The sequence below is a fragment of the Canis aureus genome, chromosome 29, assembly GCF_053574225.1.
Source record: "Canis aureus isolate CA01 chromosome 29, VMU_Caureus_v.1.0, whole genome shotgun sequence".
NCBI classification, from domain to species: domain Eukaryota; kingdom Metazoa; phylum Chordata; class Mammalia; order Carnivora; family Canidae; genus Canis; species Canis aureus.
In genome coordinates this window covers 14,765,042-14,788,608 of record NC_135639.1, presented here as the reverse complement: position 1 = coordinate 14,788,608, position 23,567 = coordinate 14,765,042, and the positions used below count along the sequence as shown (strand labels likewise).

General features: G+C 37.0%; 1 protein-coding gene across 1 annotated transcript in view; it reads left to right on the top strand.

The window, feature by feature from the left end:
* The window catches only part of ATRNL1 (attractin like 1), a 786,052-nt gene that overhangs the window by 661,950 nt on the left and 100,535 nt on the right, over positions 1-23,567 (top strand). Inside the window, exon 28 of the mRNA XM_077877514.1 lies at positions 19,999-20,113. Within this exon, the coding sequence (XP_077733640.1) occupies positions 19,999-20,113 (115 nt within the window). The remainder of the gene's footprint in view (positions 1-19,998; positions 20,114-23,567) is intronic.

Here is a 23,567-nt window from a genome sequence, read left to right as displayed (position 1 = left end):
TTTTGGCTCAGGTCATGATCTCAGGGCTGTGAGATCAAGCCCCGTGTTGGGCTCTGGGTTCAGTGGGGAGTCTTCTCAAGATTCTCTCTCTCCCTCTCCGCCTCTCCCCTGCCACTCTCTAAAATAAATAAATATTTTAATAAAATGTATGATAAGTTAAACAGACTATTACAAAATAACAAAACAAAAGAACAATACTAGCTTTTACTGGACACTTGCCCTAGGTCAGGCAGGAGCCTAAACACTTTAAAAGTATCAGCTTATTTTATCCTCACAACAACCTGATTAAGTAGATTGTATACTTATTGTCCTTTTACAGATGAGGAGACTGAGCACAGAGTTTAAGAAATGTGCCCAAGTCTACACAGGTAAGGGGTGGGGTTAAGAATTGCCTCTAGGTAGCATTGAATCAGAAGCTATCGTTGTAACCTCTGTCCTATGCCAACCCCCTACTAAAGTTGACTCCTGTGTTCTAATTGCTCTGAATTCTGATATACAATGTGTTGTCTTTTAAAGCTGTGGTGGGAAGTTCTGTGTCATCGGCATCAGTGACCTACCTTTCACCACTTGTATTTAATACCTGGATGAATCTTGGTGAAGAAATACAAGGAAGCAAATATTTCTTAGAAAACGATTCTTCCTGTCAGTACCCGGCCCAACTGCTGGAGCACTCCACTTGTACACCATGATGGATGTACCTGCAACTGACCTTTTCCTTACCTAGAGTAAAATCAGTGATTCTCAAGAGTCAGCTGTCTATCGCATCCTTCCAAGCCCCACATCCTTGGCCCTCTCCAACAACTTGCTCCCCCAACAGGCCTGTTGATTCTGATGCTGCATGCTCTCGCTTAGCTACCTGCCATCCATTAGAAGGGACACAAAGTTCCTCCTTTATCCTTTCTGTTGTTTTAGATTATGTCCTGTCCCTTGAGCCATATTATTTTAGGTTATTTAGTGTTAGGATTATAGCAATATTTTTCCTGAACTTTTTGAAACTTACTTTCCTAGATGTTAGTATCCTTGTCTGCATCTCATAGCACTTGGTACCTCTGGTTTTGTGACCTAATTGCCTGCTTCGACCCTGCCCCTCAAAATCTTCCATGTTGCCTTCAGGAACTCCCAGTGTCATGAAGCAAACCCCTGTATTTTCAGCCTCTTTAGCTGATAACAATGTTCTCTTTACCTCGTTGCTCTAATTCAGACCTGGCTGTTCCCTGAGGAAACGACTTCCCGTGCACCTCTCTCAGCAGGCATTCCTGTGGCCCTTCCACCACTAGACCTGAAAGCGGGGCATGCACTTCTCTACCTTTTTGGAAGCTACGCCATCACTGCCTCCAAATGCTGGATTTCATACATCCTACTCTCTGACCCCTCCCCTCTGTAGTTCCAGCTCACTTACTCTATTAACCTCAACTTCACAGTCTTTGATCTTCACTGGGACCTCCAATCCATAAACCCAAGCACTTTCTTAGATGTGAACACCTCCTTCCCTCATCATTGCAATCTTCTCTTCACCCTACTTTGTATTTCCTTCAGTACACCAAACAACTGACCTCCCTCCCTTGCTCCTGTCTCCTCTCGTACTTCCTCTAGCCTCAGTTAAACCGAATTGACCCAGTTCTCTGTCTATTCCAGTTCTGCACACAAGCAGCAGAAAAAGGCTGGAGGAAACCAAAACAAAAATCTCTAGGTTTTAACCTTATGACCATAACTTTGCCAAATCCTACATTGCCCAAATCCATTTGTTGGTCTCTTTGCTGGTGCTTGAGGGCACTGTTTCCACTCCTCCCTGGGGACCTTTGCCTTTACTGCTGCTTCTCCTTGGCTTCTAGCTCTTCACATGCTTCACCCCCACCTCCCACTTCATTCAGATCATGTGTACAGTTCACTTCCTCTGAGAGGCCTTCCCTGTACCCTCTCATGATCTCCCTTAACCTGCTCTAATCACTTATTCTTCTATGACGTTACATTAAATATTTATGTGTTTTTTAATCATCCTCTTCCCTTCTGTACAGGGAAAGATCCTATTGTCTTGTTCACTCTTCTTTGCCTAATGCCTACAATAGTCCTATTTAAAGTATGTGCTTAAAAAGTATCTGTAGGATGAACGTATTATTTTTGTCCAGTATTTTAAATTCTAAAAGAGCATGGTCATGCTCTTGAAAGTTCTTGTTGCATTCCTGTTTGGTTCTGTGCTTCTTTATTCCAGAATATCCGCTTCTTTATTCTTTTAGCCTAAGAAATGAAACTGTCAACCACTTAAGTTATATAATATCATCAGTTGCTTTGAACAGAATAGACTGCCAGCAGCCATGTATCTGGTGTTAGGTTTAGAATCTGTATAAGGAAACATCATCCTCGTTTTTTCTCTAATTAGATGTCTGCACTGTAGTACTACAGTTACGTTATCTCATACCTTACCCTCTTTCCTTCTATCAGGTATTCATTCTCAAGGAGAGGAATTATACCCTGGTATGTATCTTCTTGCCTTATTGTGAGAGGAGGTTACCTTTATATAAAAGTATTGATGGAAATGCACCTCCCAAAGTATTTAATTTGTAACAGTACATTTTATAACCAAATAAGACTTAATCCTGTTCTGGGTTAAAAAAAAATCTGTAATCTTGCTAATACTCAGAGCATATATTAGTATTTAGCACAGTGTCCAGTAACTGCTTTTTAGTTCACCTACTCACTCTGCCCAAGAGAGTCTTAATAAATAACTAGTGCTCAAGGAATAATAGTTTCCATTCTTGTTCTTATTATTATTATTAAAGAAAAGTGTATAAATTTATAGTTTAATGAAAGCATATGACTTGGCAGGGCAAAAGAAGAAATTGGTATTTTCTCTACCATTCCTTTTGACACCTTATAAAACCTCAGTGATATTAATTAATTTCTCATCTTCCACTGTGCCTGCATGCAAAATAAGGATGACCTCTTTCTCTGGAAGCTTCATGACTTAACAAAAAATAAGATACATTGAATCGTTTGAAAACTAAGTGTGAAGGGTAAGCAATGCTTTCTCAGTTCTTTATTGACCTAGCCAAGGAGTTAGTACTGAGATAATAATTTTTGCCCTTTTCTGAAGGGAAAAATAACCATCAGAGTTTGCCAGGCAAGATAGGAAAAATTAAAGAGGAAAGCCATGGTCCCAAAGAGCAGGCATTCTTATGGAAAGATTAGTGATGGCAGTATTACAGCAGCTTGACAAAACCCCGTGAAAAACAAAAGTGTACATGTCTAATAACCTTATTTGCACTATAACATTGTGTATGGATCTGGCCAAAGTCACTTTCTTAGCTAACAAGGACATTTTTTTATTAGAACCATGAATACTGTGGTGGGCCTGGGATGTACTGCCTAGGGTCTCCTTCAGGACAGAGCCTGTTATTCTCACAGCTCACAGCTAAGGGTCCCTCTCCAGGAATTGCACTCTGCTGAAAGAAGCTGCCCCACCCAACACTGTGCCACCTCCCTATATCAATGGAGGTGTTTGAGGTATTGGCTTCTTGTCTCCATTTGATACAACCCTAAATGACCACTCCACTCATCACAAATTACCTTCTCCATCTGCACATCTCTCATTCCATCACCCCACATGGATGTTCCTGAGGGTACTTCCCAATAAACTTCCTGCACACAAATCTCAGAGTCTCAGAATCCGTTTCCTAGGAAACCTGACATACAACATATACTATGTCTACAGTCTAAGGAGTAGTTATTATGAGTATTTCCAATTTTATGAATGTCATCAGTTTTATGATGATCACAAAACTCCCATAATTAAGTGAATTTTCCCATTGACATTTGCCATGCTATGTGATATGTGGCTTATTTCTCAAATGAAAGTAGCTTGAATGACCCCAAAAGAGGGGAAATGCCTTGAGGGATTGGTATTAGTCACAGTTTCAGTATTATACTTCATGATCATTTCCAAAACAGCAGAGAAAGATTGGCAACCAATCAATACTCTCTGTTAGAGGTCAGATTGTGACCAGGGAGACTATTTGTTTCCTATGGCTGCCATAACAAATTATCACAAACGTCATGGCTCAACACGACAGAAATTTATCTGCTTACAGCTCCGGAGGCCAGACGTTTGAAATGAAGGCTTGGCAGGGTTGGTTCCTTTAGGAGGCCCCAAGGGAGAACCTGTTCCAAGACTCTCCTGCTTGTGGTGGCTGCTGACAAACCTGGGCATCCCCTGGCATGTGGCTGTGTCACTCCGCTGTCTCTGGTGTCCTCATGGAGGTTTCACCTCTATATGGCCTCTTCTCTTTCTAAAAGGATATCAGACCCACCTTAATCCAGTATGAACTCCCCTGAACTAATTACATCTGCAAAGGCCTTGTTTGCAGATACGGTTACATTTTGAGGTTCTGGGTGGGCATGACCTTTTGGGGGATACTGCTCAATCTGCTATAGAGACAATGTGAGAAACAAACAGGATTTCCTCCCCTTTGGCATTTTTATTTGTGCCATGAATCTTAATTAACCTGCTCTCCTTTTTAAAGAAAACACAGTGAGCCAGATGTGTTCAGTGGGCCACGCCCAGTGACAGAAGGCTCCTCAAAAGTTTAATCAATCAGATAATTAGTAGGACCAAGAGGGAGTAGCATGAGTAAAACCAAAAGAAGGATCATTACACAGACTCTGACCATTAATTTTTAGTCGTACTGAAAAAGGAGCTTTGGGGAAAAAGATTTGGAGAGATACTTTATTATTCACTTCTACGTACTTCATTTTTAAAGCAAGCTCTGATGAGGTAGTTGAGTTCACACAATCAAATCATCTATAGGAAAGGCCAAAAGGAATGCTATACAAATATATTTAGTTTGGTCATGTAAGGAGTCTACATGTCTGAGGTCCTAGGCAGGGCAGCAAGCCTGCCCCATCGGTTCCAAAGACCCTGAGAATGACCAGGGTGACTGAGTGTTCCGTGGTTCTGCTAAAAGCATCCTCTGCCTGCTGTTCACTTTCATTTTTCCCCTCTCAGCCCTTTTGATTATAAAGTTAAGGAAATTTAATCTAGCAAATAATGGTGAGAGAGCTAGTGGGGCAAAGAGGCTTCCCAGGCCACATGGAGACACATAAAAGCACATTTAGGAGCCTATCCGTCCATAAGATAGTTTTCTCTTTGCTGTATAAGCCAAAAGGTTTCAGTGGAATATTTATCTTTTTAATAGCTCCCCCCACCCCCCGAACTTTCTACCACTTGCGCTGATCAATTATCATCTTCCCTGCAAACTTGGGGCTTCATTCCAACTATAATGTATAGACACTGCAATACCAGTTCCGCACTTTGGAACCAAGTCTCAGTGAATGAAAGTGCCCAGGAGGGAAAGATAAGAAAAGATCTGTACACATTAACCTCCCTTACTACACTGCCATGAATCACCAAAACAAAGGGGAAGGGGGGTGGTGTATGAAGATAGATAACGTGACTGATATTCAGTTGGATGTGACTTTAAAAATTGTGTTTGCAAATGATTTGACCTAATACAAAAAATGTAAACACCTGTGTTTTTGCCAGGCACTATGCTAAATACCTTACTCATATGTTGTCCTTTATCATCCTCAGGGTAACTTTGGAGGATTGGTGTTATAAATTCTATTTGCCATCTAAAGAACATGAGGCATAGTAAATTTAAATAATTTGCCTAAGATCCCATAAGATTTTAAGTCTGCTTTACATGCAGTAAAGGCATTTGGGCCTAATGAATATATCTAGACTTTATAAATAAGATCACTCCCAAACGGTATCACCAAAATTATTGATATTAGAAAAGCTACTCTGCCCACAAACTTCAAGGGACATAGAAGGACTGTTACAGACTGTTAAGAAGATGTCCATAGGACTGGTGATACAGACATGCATCAGTGTTTTGAATAATGCTGACAGGTCATGGCACACAGATAACAACAGGGTAGAGATATTGGGGAGGATGAGAAAACTCCTTGAGAAGAATGTCACTTTAGTGTTTGCATCATTGATGAGCTTTATGGAAAAGTAGTTGTGTTAGCCACTGGCAGCCATGCAATCTTCAGGTTGCCTTATATAAAGACAAGCAAAAATGAAGCTAGCATTGGTGGCTTTTTAGGAAAAAAAATGACCTGAGCTGAAAGCAGACACTCAAACACTGAGCCACCCAAGTGCTCTAAATGGTTATTTATTTTAAGAGATTTCACACTTAAGAAAAAAAACAAAACAAAACAGAAAACCCAAAATAGCCAAGTATTGGCCCCCATAGGGTTAATGTTCAGCTTCCTGGGAAAACTCTGTCAGCCACAATAACTCATTGTCTAAGAAATCCAGGTAGGTTTTACTGTATCCTAATTGCATACATGTTTTTGTAACAAGTCAAATAAACTCTTTCATTCAGAGTTTTGTCCATGCTTTTGTTACTTATTATTACTGCTGTGACTGGTTTAATAACCATAGTAGAAAGTCATTTATTATGCTGGATCTATTAACATTTGATTCCTCATTAAGAATATTGCCTTGTCTGCAATTTTATTCTTTCTGCTGACAGTTAGTTTTCACAGTGCTTCTTGATTTAGTTTTATGATTGAAGTTTCAGGAATAAATGTTTTAATTTAATGTTCACTTGGTATAACAGATTTGACCAATAGTTTAATAAAAGAGTACTGTGAGTTCCTGATAGAGAAAGGTCTGCTGGTATCCATTTGGGATGATTTTCACCATGTCTTCATGAAGGTCACACAGACACCCACTATGTGCTACACTTAGGGTTCCATATGAGCATCTAAGTCTGCCTTTCAAGGCAGGTAGTGACGATCTCAGCCATCCCAGCCAAGAAGTGTGCTGAGGGGCTGATGAGGGACCTGTTTCACAGAGGTCAATGTTCCTATCTAGTCTCTTCTCATCCCTGCCTACCGAACATTTCCTAGGCTCTATCCCCAATGAACTTCTAGCAATTTCCCAAATAAGCTATGTGCCTTTGTACCTCTGCATTCACGCTTTTCCCTATGCTAGAAATGTCCATCCTTCGTCATTCTCCTAATGAACTCCTAGTCATCCTCTGCCAGGTAAAATCCTTCCCCAGGAGACTCCCTCTACCACCTCCAAGGGTCTGTGAGCCTGTTCAGCCCTTAGTCATAGTTCCTGAGGGAAGCCCCACCAGGGCAGGCACTGGGTGTGTGGAACACTCTACCCCTACGTGCCAGCAGGGGCCTAGCACATTTGCCTTCTAAATTGAATTGACCTATTAATTACATGGCTAAGGTCACATCTTGCATTAATAATGTAATGTGTTTTGGAACAGACCAGCCTAGAGGATAATACCAACATCTTGATTTTCTAACTTTCCTCCTGGTTTATATCTATCTGCAATAGATTGAGCTTCTGTTTGTGACTTTTGCCACTAAATTTAGAGATTTACCTTGAGCACAGTTTGGAAAAGAAAAAACAAATATCCATTTATTCATGAAATATTTATTGAACAGCACAGTCTTAGGTGCCAGGGAAAGTCCACTCTGCGTAACACATAATACTCACAGTCAGATTAGACACCCTGATAAAAGCAGAGAACAAAAATGGGAAACAGGCAGATTTTCAGTGGCAGTATTGATGTGACATGTATGGGAAGTTTGACACTGAGATTGAATTTTCCCCACCCTATAAGCCATCAATAAAATTCTCTCCTGGAGGCTGAATTTTTTAATAAATCTATTTCAAACCATTAACAGAGATTTTAAAAATACTGTCTCTGCCCTATGACATATAGATGCAGATAGATGGATAGATGATAGATGGATAGATTATATTTTTTTAAAGATTTTATTTATTTGTTCATGAAAGAGAGAGAGAGGCAGAGACACAGGCAGAGGGAGAAGCAGGCTCCATGCAGGGAGCCTGACATGGGACTCGATCCCCGGTCTCCAGGATCAGGCCCTGGACTGAAGGCAGCACTAAACCGCTGAGCCACCCAGGCTGCCATAATTTTTTCAATCCTCATAACAACACTGTGAGGAAGGTATAGTTATTCCATTTTCTAGATCAGAAACTTGAGGCACAGAGAAGTTGTGATTTGACCAATGTCTCTTGGATGAGAGAGCAGGACCTTGAACCAGGCAATGGTTGCTAAGGATTGTTCTCTTAGCCATTACATTATGCTTCCCTGTAATGGTTATGATAGAAAAACTGATATATTCCTAATTATGTTTTTTAAATATTTTAGTTATTTATTTGAGAGAGCAAGAACAAGGAGGGGGGAGGGAAAGCATCTCAAGCAGACTTTGCACTGAGCATGGAGCCTGATATGGGGCTCAATCCCATGGCACCGTGATCTAAGCAGAAATTAAGAGTGGGAAGCTTAAGCAACTTAGCCACCCTGACACCCCAACTCCTACATATTGAGAGAAAATAAAGTGAGGAGGGCCTAGGATGGAGTGGCCTAGGATGGCCTGGGAAGACTTCTTGCAGATGAGTTTTGTGCCAAATCTTGTAGAAATAGTAGATGTTGGCAAGTAGTCTAGGTAGATAGAATGGCCTGAACAAAAGCACAGAGCTGGGCTTAAGCAAGACGGGAAGTCAATCAATTTGGCAGGCACATTTGTCTCTCACACTTAATGCTTCTCAAGGTCAAAAAGGATGGTCCCAATTTTGAAATTAATATATGAAGTGTAGTGAATAACTTGCTTTTGCACTGGAGAAAAGTTCAGGTTGGCAATTGTTTAATAAATAATCTATTTCAGGGGCACCTGGGTGGTTCAGTGGGTTAAGTGTCTGCCTTCAGCTCAGATCATGATCCCCAGGGTCTTAGGATGGAGCCCTGCATCAGGCTCCCTGCTCAGCAGAGTCTGCTTCTCCCTGTGCCTCCCCCCCCCATGCGCTCTCTCTCTCTCTCTCTCCCCCTCAAATAAGTAAATAAAATATTTGAAAATTATCTATTTCAAAATTTTGAAATACTATCAGGAATCAATTTTTAAAAATAATGTGTTCAAAGTCACCTCCTTCATATTTATTGACCAATGCAGAGTAAAGCATGGTTGGTTATATAATATCTCCAAATAAAATAATATCCTCATTTTCTGGGACCTAACTATCTCTTTAAAACTAAGTAGTAAAACTACTGCTGTCACAACTAGCCTCTTCACTCTCCATATCAGTGCCACACAATTAAAATAACAGCAAAGCTCGCTTGAATCAGGTATTATACTATAGATATAAGCGTGTGTGTGTGTGTGTGTGTGTGTGTGTGTGTGTAACAGGAGATTTTGAACAGAGACTGAACATGGAGGCATTTCAACAAAGAAAAAAAACAATATTTGGTACAGTATGAAAATTAAGCTTACAATTGGAATACCTTTGGAATCTCAAGAACTGCATACTGATTCTGTGAATATTATGTTTTATTCCTTTACCTATTCCCATATGTAATACTTTATTCTCTTTGAATTTGCTTCTAATGCAGTTTAACCCTGGTTTTGACAGTGTCCATCAACTTAATTTCTTTTATTAATATGAATTCTTTTCTTAGTGAGTAAAGCTTGGTAATGTGTTTTATTTCCCTTTATCATTTCATGCAAAGCAAATAGTAAATAAGGAAGGAATATTATTTTCACTTTCATTTTTCCCAAGTGTATACAATGAAATCAGAAAATCTGTGCTTGAGATCTGGAGTCTTGGTATTTGTTGATCCTATGGAATTGAGGCCCTTGATTAGCTGTAAGCCAAGCCATCAGGCTGACTTAATTCTATGCTCAGTAAATTAATTCTATTTTACTAATGTGACTAAAAACTAAATTTCATATCAATATAAACACTCATTAAACTGCAAATTCCAAGTTGTGCAAGCTGTTGAAAAGACTCATTTTTATTTATAGATGGATTCTGATAAGAATAGCATTAAAAGTGGTTTCGTAGGGAAATGTTAGAGTGATTAATGTGCAGTTGTTTGCATTTTTAATATTTCACTCATATATCAGATTAGTATTTGTGCACACTGTCAGACTTTATTCTGTCCTTGTCAAAACACTTATTACTGCTGACGGGTATAACATATCCACATTAATCCTTAATTTCTTGATTCAATTTTCTAATTGCTTTTTTGGCATGCGATGGTGGCCATTTAGTCTTATGTGATGTATTCATCATATGGTATAATAATATGCTTTAAAAATTAGATGTATCACTTAAAGTAACTGAACAAGAAAAAAAATTGCTAAAGATTGGAAATTTCAAATTTCACTGTACTTAAACAAAGTGTTAGATATTAGTATGTCACACATGCTGGAGATTGTCCATAAATCATAGTCATAGAATGTTAAAGGTACCCTAAAAATCATATAACCTACTTGTTCATTTCTTGGTTGGGGAAATGACTTAGTAACATGCCCAGTATCGCATAAATACACAGTAGCGGAGCTGGCTCAAGAATTCAAGTGTTCTGAACTCTGGTCAAGAATGAGGCAGGTATATGCATATGATTTTTAAAACTGATATCTTAAGTTCATTCCTACTATTAATAGTCAAGCTGAAAGAATGAAATATTCTTTGTCATTTTAAGCTATATTTTTAGCAGTATCATCTGGTAGTTAAAAACCAAGATGCTAGAATCAGACAGATCTGAGTTTCAGTCTGTCCCTTGATCTGCCCCTCCCTCACTCTGCTACCCTGAGAATATTATCTGACCTCTCTGAATTTTAATTTCTTCTTCTTATAAAATAATATGATAATGCATGTAAAATGCTTAACACAGCACTTGAAACCTAGTAAGTACTCAACAAATGTTAGTTAATATTAATTTTCAATGTTTTATTATCCTCTTACTATCCATAATTTGGAGAAACTGAGTCATGCCTAATATGTGATAATTTCATTTATTCTTTGATTCATTCACTTATCATGTGAAACATATACTCTGATAGAAGGTATAGGTAAAGCAAAGAGGAACCAACATGATATCTAGCTTGGTGGAGCGGGAGTCTGACAGAGACATACAACATGTCAGTTCCCAAAGGTGGCACAGGCACCAAACGTAGGCATTTCAAAAAGAGAAAGTGAGTGAAGGGGCAATGGAGATGAGTAAGAAACTGGGCCTTTCCTCAAAGAGATTGTTTCAGTGGGATGATAGAGTATTTATGCAAGTATCATTCAAGGTGGAAAATGAGGAGGGCCATAAAAGGTATAATTAAAGAACTAAAGGGGGAGAGATTCAATACCTCCAACCAAGGAAGGATTCATGGATGAGTTGGCTTTGAGGGATGAATAATCTTAGAAAAATTAGAGGCCTTTAGGAAGATCTCCTAGACAGTAGGGATATTATGAGTGAAGACAACACAGATTATGGAAACCCTGGACACAGTTGTTGAATAGTGAACACTTACTTATATTGACTAAAATACAGAGCTTGCACAGAATAAAAGATGGTGTTTGATGAGTGGGTAGATATAAGAGTATGGCAACCCTGAAATGCCATTTTGGACTCCATGTTATAGAAATCACAGAGTGCCAGCCACCAAACGCATAGATGTCATCTTTTGACAGCAACAATTTTGAGATTCAATGTCTTTAAAAAACCTTATACTTTCCAGTTCACTCCAGTACCCACTACTTTTTATGGTCTTATTCTCAAAGTTAAGAGGTCTTCTTACCCATTATACTAACATTATGCTTAGTGGTTAGGCATACAAGCACAAGCATACATTGTTCCAAATCATGCTTTTGTCACCTATTAGGTCTGCAACTTTGGTTATGTTACTTAAACTCTCTGTGATTAAGTTTCATCATCTGTAAAGTGGAAATAGTTTGTAGCTCATGGAGTCAGGTTAAACTCATGTAAGCATGTAGCATAGCACAACCCATAGTGTGAGCACTTAAGAAATGTATGTTAGCTGGGACATGGGTAGCTCAGTGGTGAGCGTCTGCCTTCAGCTCAGGGTGTGATCCCGGAGTCCAGAGATCGAATCCCACATTGGGCTCTTTGTGTGGAGCCTGCTTCTCCCTCTGCCTGTGTCTCTGCATCTCTCTCTCTCTCTCTCTCTCTCTCTGTTATGAATAAATTAAAAAAATCGTAAGAAAAAAAAAGAAATGTTAGCTATTATTAAATTACCACCTAGCCCTTAAAGGAATTTGAATTTGCAACCTTACATTGGGAACATTATTGAGAAAGAAAACATCTTTTTTTTTTTTAATGTTTTGAGGTCTAGAGTATTAGACTAAACCCTACCTAAATGTTAAGACTAGTCCAAGGACATCAAATAATTCTATTAAATCCTCTGCTGCTGGGCTGAGGGTTTCCAGTGATGAGGCTTCAGTGTGATTTCTGGAAGTGAATCACTCCCGCATTTACTCACTCTTTGAGCAGGCCAGTGAAAGAAAGAACACATACATAGCCCATTTTGCCCATTGGTATCTTCCAAGCATCATGTGATTCTTACAGTAGCAGTTTCCTAGGCTATGTCAAATGGTAGCCTCACTTTCAGAATATTTCTTTTCAGTCATTATAAACTTTAAGAATTATCTTGAAAATCCTTATGATTCCAGAAGCTTCTCTGGTAACTTATTTGTCTTCAATAGCTGAAAAATGGAGAGAGAGAACACAGAATTGTTGCCTACAAAAACAAGAACTTGAAAAAAGGAGTACAATAGTTTCAAAACCACTAGAGTGAACAAAACAAGTCTTTTTCACTCTAAAACTGCTGTGTGCTTAATAAACAAGGACTGCTAATTATATAACTGTCAATGATATTTTCTGGCACGGTCTAACACCAGCTTCTTGCAGTACAACAAATACGAAACTGCCTGGAAGTAAATCACAGTCTCTGAGTGCTATGGGCAAACAAACCCATACCTTATCTCTTTCAGAGGCAGCCATGGAAAATGCATGATAAATTGCACAGTTCAGTGAACATGTTATGTCATTGTGAAATGATTTTGATTCATGGTTATGTATCTATCGCTAAACAACTGGCAAACCTCAAGGTATCAGAAATATCATTCGTGGGGTTTTGCTATATTCCATTGCAAAAATCAAGTGCTATAAAGTGGGGTTTTTTCTTTTTTATTTAAAATTCTTTATTGAAGGTGAGATTTGCCACAAATTCTTCAGAAATAATTTTTTAAGTTATGTGAATTCTTGCCAGAAGCATCAAAGAGCTGTGCTAGTCACTAATATTTTTAACATAATGAATAATTCATATTTTTGCTAATATCCTTTTATGAAAATCTTATAGCCAAAATAGAAAAAGTTGTAAGCCAATTGGATTTTAAAATAGAATTATAAGCTCTTTTCATAGAGTTTATCAATATAAAGAAATTTCTGAATGTTTTCTGTACAATAGCAGGAGAATTAATAGTAAGGAATTATTGTAAGGACGCTTTTACAGAAGTGGCTTTTATACGAGCATAGTTCCACGGAAAAGTGGTCCAGATATTTTGCTACATTCTTCATTTGTTGCTGATTCATTGATGTTAAATAATTAATCCATTTTCCACCTGAAATTTAGTTATTTTTTACTAATTTTTCTCTCAGTTGGGGCTTTTGGCATTAGCATTTGATGTTTAAAACCTTTTCTTCTAGTGTTAAACAGCAAAATGGTAGCCTGACAACACAATCAAATGATGTACTCTCAAATTGTTTACTGTTTTTCTAAATCCCCTAAACCAAGAACCACTGTTTTTCAACTGGTTTTGGTTGTTATTTTCTTTTATTTTATTGTAATCATAAACTTATTTTCTTCTAATTTTTATAATCAAATATTTTTAAATAAATTTGGATATTTTGAATAGTTCCAATTATTGCATTGAGCGTAAAAACAAAGCAAAAAAGAAAACCTTACGTGATGGTAGAAAGGATAAGTATTTCTTAGGTATATTAAAGAGAATTTTAATATTTCTGATATATCACCATTATTTAAACCCGAATTCATTTTATTTTCTCTTAGTATATTTTAACCAATTGACCTTTACATATACTTTGCATTTATTAAATTAGAATAAATTTCAGAAGGTAGAAATACGGTTCAAAACATTCATAGTATTTTTCTGTTAGCCTTGGAATATGACAAGCCTATTCTCTAAATATTTACATCATTGGAGAATATCTGTGTACTTATGCTGATTTTGACTTAACATTTTCAAAAATAAGTCTGTTAAATTAAATGTAAGCTTTAAAGTGTAAAACTGTAGATCATGTAACTTGATACAAGTATTGCAACATGGCTTACAGCATATTCCTGGAAGATTTTTATGCCCTTTACTTCTATCATGGCCACTTTCACCTTTATATTGAAAACTCCCAAAATGTATCTGTATGAGGATAATTTTAAAACATGAGATTTATGTTGCTATAAAGGAGAAATCGTTTATAACCACATAAAACTGTTGTCACCAGAAATTTCAGTTTAAGTTTTACATGAAAGGGGACATATTTTATCTTTAATGCCTCGTTAAACTTTCTGGAAACGGCAGTATTCTAAAATATTCTTGGTGAATGACTACGTATGTCTGTTTTTCTTCTGAAAAGTTCAAATATGATCAACAACAACAACAAAAAACTAAACAAATTATTTGTCCTGATAATTAAACCACTGGCACTTTTTCTTCTATTTTGTCTTCATGCATAGATGTTGCTTCGATATGTCAGCCACATCTCACCTACAGTTTTTCAGTGAAATAGCCAAAATCACCATTCCTATGCAAAAATGATATCCTCACTGTCTCAGAGATGACATTGTATTTAAACCTAAATCCCTTGTGCATGTTTGTGTCCACACATGTGTGCATGGAATGCATCTGTTCACACACTTGTGTGCTGACACATGAGTTCATGTACAAAATCATACATCCACTGTGTGTAGGTGCAGGTTTGTTTGTACATGCACACATTTGATAAACCACATTGTGTGGTTAAGAGGATGGACTTAGGTGGCAGCTTGCCTGTATATAAATCTTAGCCCTGCTACTTCCTACTTGTATAAATTTGAATAGGTAATTTTAACCTTGCTTCAGTGTTCTCACTATAAGATTTAAATGAGTTAATATATGTAAAGAATTTTGAATACCTAAACCATAGTAAGTACTTAATATAAGACTAGTTATTACTACTGTATAATTATCATATTTTCATTTATTCTATTCCTAAGGTCATATTATTTATACAAGTGACTTATTGGTGATTATGACATGTATTTCACTGAAGTGATATTAAAGATATGCTAACAAAATATTTTAGGTTGTGATAATTTAATTAGATAAGCTGTATTGCGTAGTACATCATTGGTGGCAGGAAACAATTATAAGAAAGCAACAAAAGTTGCATAATTTTGTGGCACACAGACTATCCATCAAATTTAGTGACATGCATTCATTTATTCAAATGTAGGCCTACTGCACATCTTTTCTGTGCCAGGATTTGGTGTTAAAATGAAACATGGCACTATACAATCCAGCAGTCATACTCCTTGATATTTACTCCAAGGATTTGAGAACTTAAATCCACGCAAAAACTTAACTTGCTAAAAAGGGAGCGGCATGAAGGGAACAAAGGTGGATGGTAAACGTCTCTAAGTGTACTTTATTTTTTAGATCTGATCCTGGAATTATATAAGTGTCTTAAAATTAGAAAGCAATATTAAATAAAAATGGAAAGGGGAACAATCCTTCAAAACAATCAGCCTCTGAATTCACAAACTTACCTAAATTGGGATGGAATCAGTGGCAAAACCACATAGAGAGGACCAATTTCAAGTGATTTTATTTTATTTTTTCCAAGTGATTTTACACATGCAATATTTAAACATGCAATATATTCTTAGTAGGATATATACCCTTAAGATGGAAAAAAAACTACAAAGAATTCAATTTTAATTAATTGTATTATCACATATAATATATAATACTATATTTAAATTGTATTGTAGCATAAAAGTAGTTATCTGTATTACTAGGTATCAAGATTTTCAAAGTAAGAGAAAAGAAGATACAAAAACTCAAAGAAATTAAATAAAACAAATTAAATTTGAATTGGCAATATCATTATGAATTCATGGTATATTTTTCCTCTTTAAAAACATTCTGAGTATGGAGGGCACATTGATACTTTACACAAATCACCTTCAGTGAAGACATGATGCCCTGCTTCTGGGAATCCTATTGACTATCTTCAGCTGTTAGCCCTTCAGGTATTACCATAACAGCAGAGAGCCACCTTGTCCAAGGTTATGACTCTGCCCAAGAGCAGTGATATGTAAGAACTGATCTTTGAAGGAGTATAACAGCCTGGCTCTCCTGGCCCAATTTGGTTGTGAAAGATCATTCTGGCTCCAGGTCTCCTCCTGGGCCTGCATCTCAGTTCAGCCCTTTTCCTATGTCTAATGAGGTTTCCTTCCTTTTCCATCTATATTTTTTATTTATTATTATTATTATTTTACCATAAGAACCTCTGTTTGCTAATAACTCTGTCTCACAGGGAGTCTGCTTCTTTGGGAATCCAATTTATGACACTGAGCTCTGTTGCCTAAAACTTCCTAGAACAATGGCCAAACCTGTAGCAATAAATACTTCTTATGCCTGGAATTAATACTACTTTCCCAGCAAGTTTCTTTAGAGAAATGTCTAATTACAGGTCTGAGACAGGCAAAAGACAAGGAAGCTATCAAAAGCTTTTGTGATCGTATCAGAAGAACTCAGGAGCCAATTTGAAGACATTCTCATTGTCCAAAGATAGTACAATTCGAACAATTAACAAAACTAATAACAAAATTATAACTGCTATCAACTGAAACATCAGAAATATTAAAAGTTATAAATTTATGATAATAATATAAATTGTCATATTTGGAGAATGGTAGCAAGTAGTTATTTTTAAAATTGATAAATAATAAATTATTATTATAGAAGTAATAAACTATTTAGCCCACTTTTCCTATTAAAACTGTGTAAAATTTCTCAGTAAACTAAGAATAGAAAGGAACTTCCTTACCTTAATGAAGAATATCTGCCAAAAAAAACCTATAGCAAACATCATGCTTAATGGTGAGAAACTTGAAGCATTCCCAGTAAGATCAAGTACAAGTTAAGGATGTGCCCTTCTCACCACTCCTTTTCAACACTGTACTAGAAGTTGCAGCTAATGCAATATGACAAAAAAAAAAAAAAAGAAATATAAGTTATACAGTTTGGTATGCAAGAAACGAAATTATCTTTATTAGCACATGATGTGATAATCTATGTAGAAAAATCAAAAGAATCAACAAAAATATTCCTGGAATACTAAACAATACAGCAAGGTTGCAAGATACAAGGTTAAAATACAAATCAGTTGCTTTCCTACATACCAGCAATGAACAAGCAGAATATAAAACTAAAGATACAATAGCATTTATACTACTACCCTTCTAAATGAAATACTTAGATATAAATCTAACAAAGTATGTACAGTATCTACATGAGGAAAATTACAAAACTCTGATGAACAAAATAAAAAGAAGAAAAGGTAAAGATATTCTGTGTTCGTGGATATGAATAATAAATATTGTCAAGAAGTCTGTTCTTCCCAACTTGATCTATAGATTCAAAGCAATCCAAATCAAATGCCAGCAGGCAGCTTTGTGAATATCTACAAACTGACTCTAAATTTTATATGAAGAGGCAAAAGACTCATAATAGCCAACACTGTACTGAAGTCAGGAGGCCAGACGCTGACTTCAAGACTTAATATAAACCTACAGTAAACAAAACAGTATAATATTGGTGAAAGAATAGACAATTAGATCAATGGAACGGAATAGAATACAGAAATAGAACCCCATGAATATAATCAATTGTTCTTTGTCAAAGGATCAAAGGGAATGCAATGAAGCAAAGATAGTCTTTTAGGTAAATGGTTCTGGAACAACTGGATATCCATATGCAAAAAAAAAAAAAAAAGAATCTAGACAAATACCTTACACTCTTCACAAAAATTAACTCAAAATTGATCATAAACCTAATTGTAAACTACAAAACTATTAAAATCCTAGACAATAACCTAGAAGAAAACCTGGATGACCTGGCATATGGCAATGAGTTTTTAGATACAACATCAAAAGCATAATCTGTGAAAGAAATAATTACTAAGCTGGATTTCATCAAGATCAAAAACTTCTACTCTTCAGAAGACAATATCAAGAGAATGGGAAGCCAAACAACACTGGGAGAAAATATTTGCAAAAGAGACATCTGAAAAGAATTGCTTTCAAAAATAGACAAAGAACTCTTAAAGCTCAACAATAAGAAACAACGCAATTAAAACTGGTCCAAAGACCTTACAAATACCTTATCAAAGGAGACCCACAGAATAGCAAATAAGCATATGAAAAGATGCTTCATATCATATATCATCATAGGAAATTCAAATTAAAACAACAAGATGCCACTGCACACCTATTAGAATAGCCCAGATCTAGAACACTGTCATCGCCAAATGCTGGTGAAGAGGTATAGCAAGAAGAGCTCTTATTCATTGCTGGTGGTAATGCAAAATGGTACAGCAACTTTGGAAGATAGTTGATGGTTTCTTAAAGAACTAAATGTGCTCCTGCTATATGATCCAGCAATCACACTCCTTGATACTGACCCAAAGGAACCGAAAACTTACGTTCATAAAAAGGCCTCCACATGGATGTTTATAGTAGCTTTATTCTTATTTATTTTTTTAATTTATGTTTTAGAGAGAACACATGCAAACGTGGGGGAAAGGGGCAGAGGGAATGAAAAAATCTTAAGCAGGCTCTATGCTTAGTGTGGAACCCAACATGGGGCTTGATCCCATGATCCTGAGATCATGGCCTGAGCCAAAATCAGGAGTTGGATGCTTCACTGACTGAGCCACCCAAGCACCCCCTGTGGTAGCTTTATTTTTAATTGTGGAAATTTGGAAGCATCCAAGATGTCCTTCAGAAGGTGAAAGGATAAATAAATTGTGGGACATCCAGACAATAGAGTGTTATTCAGCATTAAAAAAGAATAAGCTAGGGATCCCTGGGTGGCGCAGCGGTTTAGCGCCTGCCTTTGGCCCAGGGCGCGATCCTGGAGACCCGGGATCGAATCCCACGTCGGGCTCCCGGTGTATGGAGCCTGCTTCTCCCTCTGCCTATGTCTCTGCCTCTCTCTCTCTCTCTCTCTCTCTCTCTGTGACTATCATAAATAAATAAAAAAAAAATTTAAAAAAAAAGAATAAGCTATCAAGACACGAAAAGACATGGAGAAACCTTAAGTGCATATTACTAAGTGAAAGAATTCAATCTGAAAAAGTTAAATTCCATAGGATTCCAACTATATGACCATCTGGGAAAGGCAAAACTGTGGAACCAGTAAAAGCATCAGTGGTTGCCAGGCTTTGGGGTAGTGAGGAAGGGATGCATAGGTGGAGCACAGAGGATTTTTAGGCAGTGAATATACTCTGAGTGATACTATAATGTTGGATACATGTCATTTATGTTTGTCTAAACCCATAGACTAGAATACAAGAGTGAACCCTAATGTAAACGATAGATCTCTGATGAGTATGATGTGTCAATGAAGGTTCATCAGTTGTAACAAATATACCTCTCAGATGGGGGCCATTGATGGTGTGGGAGACTAGCATATGTTAGGGCAAAATGTAGAGGGGAAATCTCGTACTGTCCTCTCACTTTTACTGTGAACCTAGCACTGCTCTAAAGCATAAAGTCTAAAAATTTTAAAAAAATAAAGTCTATTAAAGAAAAACAAGCTAAAAATGAACAAAGCATGCTTTTCAAAAATATGTACCTATACTTAACTCCCCAAAGGAAAAAAAAAGTCTTCTGCATGTTAATGACTACCACTACAAAAACACTAAGTATTACTTTGAGGAAATATTCGATTGAACTATTAAAAAATAAGACATTGTATGTCCCCATCCACTAGAAATGTACAATTTAGTTGACTGAAGCATAAGTAGGAGAAAAGTAAAATAACAGTGTCGTGTCAATTATGCAAATTTAAAATTGGGTTTTCTTTTTCAGGGAGCACCCAAGCCAATAGCCATTGAACCATGTGCTGGGAACAGAGCCGCTGTTCTGACTGTGTTTCTCTGTCTACCACGAGGATCATCAGGTGCCCCTCCTCCTGGACAGTCTGGTAAGATGAATGAGGAACCATCAGCAGTTAAGCAAAACATGCAGACTAACCAGGAGAAATAAATAATAGTATCAGGCACTACAGTGAAGACATGGTTCTAATTTAAAGCATGATAGAATTTATTAGAATGCACACTTTGACAAAATATCTAGAAGTCTGCCTTGCTGTAAATTCAAATTTGCCAGTGTTTCTCTTAAAACTACATGTTAAATATGTGTGTGTTTGTGTATGATATACCTGTGTATATATGCTCACAACACCCCCATCCCCAAGTTGTTGTAACTACAGTGAGAACTCTCACTAGCACAGCAAACAAGTTTTTGACCCTTTTGGGCAGCTTATTTATTCCCAAATAGGATGCCAAATTATAAATGTGATTAGAAGTTTGCTTTATAAATATGGAAGCAAATTAAGGAATTTACTTGCATGTTTGGAATGTGTAGTGGTGTCAGAGGATGATAGCTTGATGCCACCATCTCAGGATGTTTATTATAGTTTCTTGTTATCAGCACCAGACAGCTGGAGCTCATGGGCCAGGGAACCATCCCACCAATCACAACAAGCCTTGCCTCTGATTCTCCTTTTCCTACATGAAAAACATATTTTGAATTTTTTGAATTTGGGGCTAACTGTATGTGTCCTATTAGAGGTCTTCACATTGCTGTGATGTGGTCCACATTGTACACATGCACAGTGTTGAGTATAATTTGCAATTAAATCACAAACCATGCTTATTCCTCTTTTTACATATTCTATTCTATTTACTACAATGTTTTATTTTTCTGTCTCCTGATTATTTGCTCCATCCAACTCTTATGAAATGGATGCTTTCTTGAGGGCAAGGGTTGTTTCAGATCTGTCTTTCTTTTCAATTCCCCTTAAGCAAAAAGTGTCAGAGATCTGGCAAGTTCTCAATAACAGTAACTGATGCTGAACTCACCTCTCTGCTTATTTTATCTCTTCTTGGTTTCCTAGCTAGATTTGACCTTGCTCCTCACTTTTTTGATTTGTATCCAACCTGACACACAAACGGAAGCTCCATTACTTTATAGCCTATAAACTTAAGATATTCATGTAAAGGAGTTTTTCCCATATGAGGACAGAGGGTTTCCATCACTTTTAGTCTTGTAATTTATGGTACCTGATGATATCTTGTTGCAGGGGTTTCTACCCAAAGTTCATTTGTAGGTGTTTATTCAAAGAAATAAACATTCTTTGTACTTTCTCATATGATGAGTGAATGCCTTGATCTTCTTTCAGAACCACCAAGGTAAATGTAAATGGTATGCAGTAAGTAGAATAGTTTGGCACTGGTCAGATAAGATGGATAATTATGGGTACTGTGCCCAGCTAATGGAAGTATTGTTTTAGGGCTGGGATGATTTCCAAAGCAAACACTTCCCTAATGAAAACAAGTCTGTGTGATACACACCAAGGTTCTTCTAGATCCTTGACAAGATGATGTACTGATGGGCAGAGTGAAGGCACCTGCCAATACTCTGTCCCTTTAACCTTTGAAATCTTTTTGACTGATCTGAAAGAACCAAATAGCAGTGTGGATCATTACCTCAGCTGTGTTCTATTACAGATGCATTATGATTACTAAGGATAAAGCGACCTTAGATGTGCATAGTGCTTTACTCTTTACGAAGTGCTTTCCTATTTTTCACATTTGATCCTCATGACAAGCCCGTGAGATCAGTATTATAACACTCACTTTGTAGATGAGGAAATTGAGGCATAGAAATCTATTTCTATACTCAAGGAATAAATAGGAAACTACTAGAGTATAGAGCAAAAAACACCAAAACAAAACAAAACAAAAAAAAGCTTCTCGCTAACATTTCAGGTCATTTTCCCTGATGATCTGTAGCAGAGAGCTTATTTCTCTATAATCCATAGCCCTTGTCTTCACAAAGCCCAACACTGGAGGGAGTACTGAAAATGCCCATGGTATTGATACAGGTAGACAAAACCTTGAGTTAACTTACCATACTTTTTACAGAGCCTGTAGATTGAATATCTGTGTGCATAATTCAGAATGAGCTTTTTAAAAAAAAACTAATAAATGTTTTCAAGGTATTTTTATAGGATTAGGAATATTCTTTGAGTCTACTTCAAAATACAGTATTACCTGCTGTCTGCAGTCTACTTTGAAATGCATCAAAAACATGGTATTGATGGATGTATAGTAGGATGAATGGATGGACAGATATATTATAAAGCAAGTAAATGTTAATGGTATAATCCAGGTGGTGGGAATAATGTCATTAAAATTCTTTCCACTTTGCTGCACCTTTGAAATATTTTATAGTAAGATGTTGGGAAACAAACAGAAAACTCCTGACTTCACTGCAACCTAACAAACAAAATAAAATTAAAAAAACAGTGTTTGTAGAGAAAGATTTTCTGATGTTCACATCTCATTTTTCCCTAAACAAGGCAAATATTAACAACAATGTACAAATTAAAGGATTTATCTCTTTTACTCTTCATCAAGATACTTGGTATGTACACAGCCAATTAAAACTTAACATAGTCCCATCCACTGTTTGAGAGGAAATGCATTCCAGTGATCATTCAAGAACCATATTAGGGGATCCCTGGGTGGCGCAGCGGTTTGGCGCCTGCCTTTGGCCCAGGGCGCGATCCTGGAGACCGGGATCGAATCCCACATCAGGCTCCCGGTGCATGGAACCTGCTTCTCCCTCTGCCTATGTCTCTGCCTCTCTATCTCTCTCTCTCTCTGTGACTATCATAAATAAATAAAAAAAAAATTAAAAAAAAAAAGAACCATATTAGCTCTTGGAAAGGAAATGTTGACATTGGTTATCTTCATTTCCAGAATTTGCTTTATCTCTTATTTTATAGGAAATGCATTTATGTGCCTGTGCTTATCGCAGTGCCCTACACATAGAATGCAGTTTATAAATACTTTTGATGATGATGGTGATAGAGGAGGAGCTCCATGGATAGACTCCTGACCCCATCATCACTATGAGAGGAACACAGTGCCAGGAACCTTCTCCTGGATCTTGGGTGATTTGTCTCCAGTTACTAGTATATCTATTCAATGACTAATTAGTATTATTTATTAGATTAAAAGTTCTCTTGCAGTACTTAGCATAGTCTCAAAATTTTTTATGAAGCCCTTTTTTGAAATGTAGCTTTCCAAATGTGGAGTGATGCTTTTCATAATACGCTCTTCATTACCATGAATAAAAGCCCTTAAGACAAGGATAAGTTCAGCCATAAAGAGAAGGCGGAAGCATCTGAGGAGCATGGTGGTTTTCTCTTTGAAACTGAATGTCAGCACTGACAAATCAATGATTCAGTGACACACAGGTGCTAGTTTTTAGTCATCTCTTTTCAGCAGCAGCTAGTAACTCTTTTTTAATTTAAAGGATGACACTGTCTTTGGAGTTTATTCTCTTTCCATCAGATATTTTGGGAA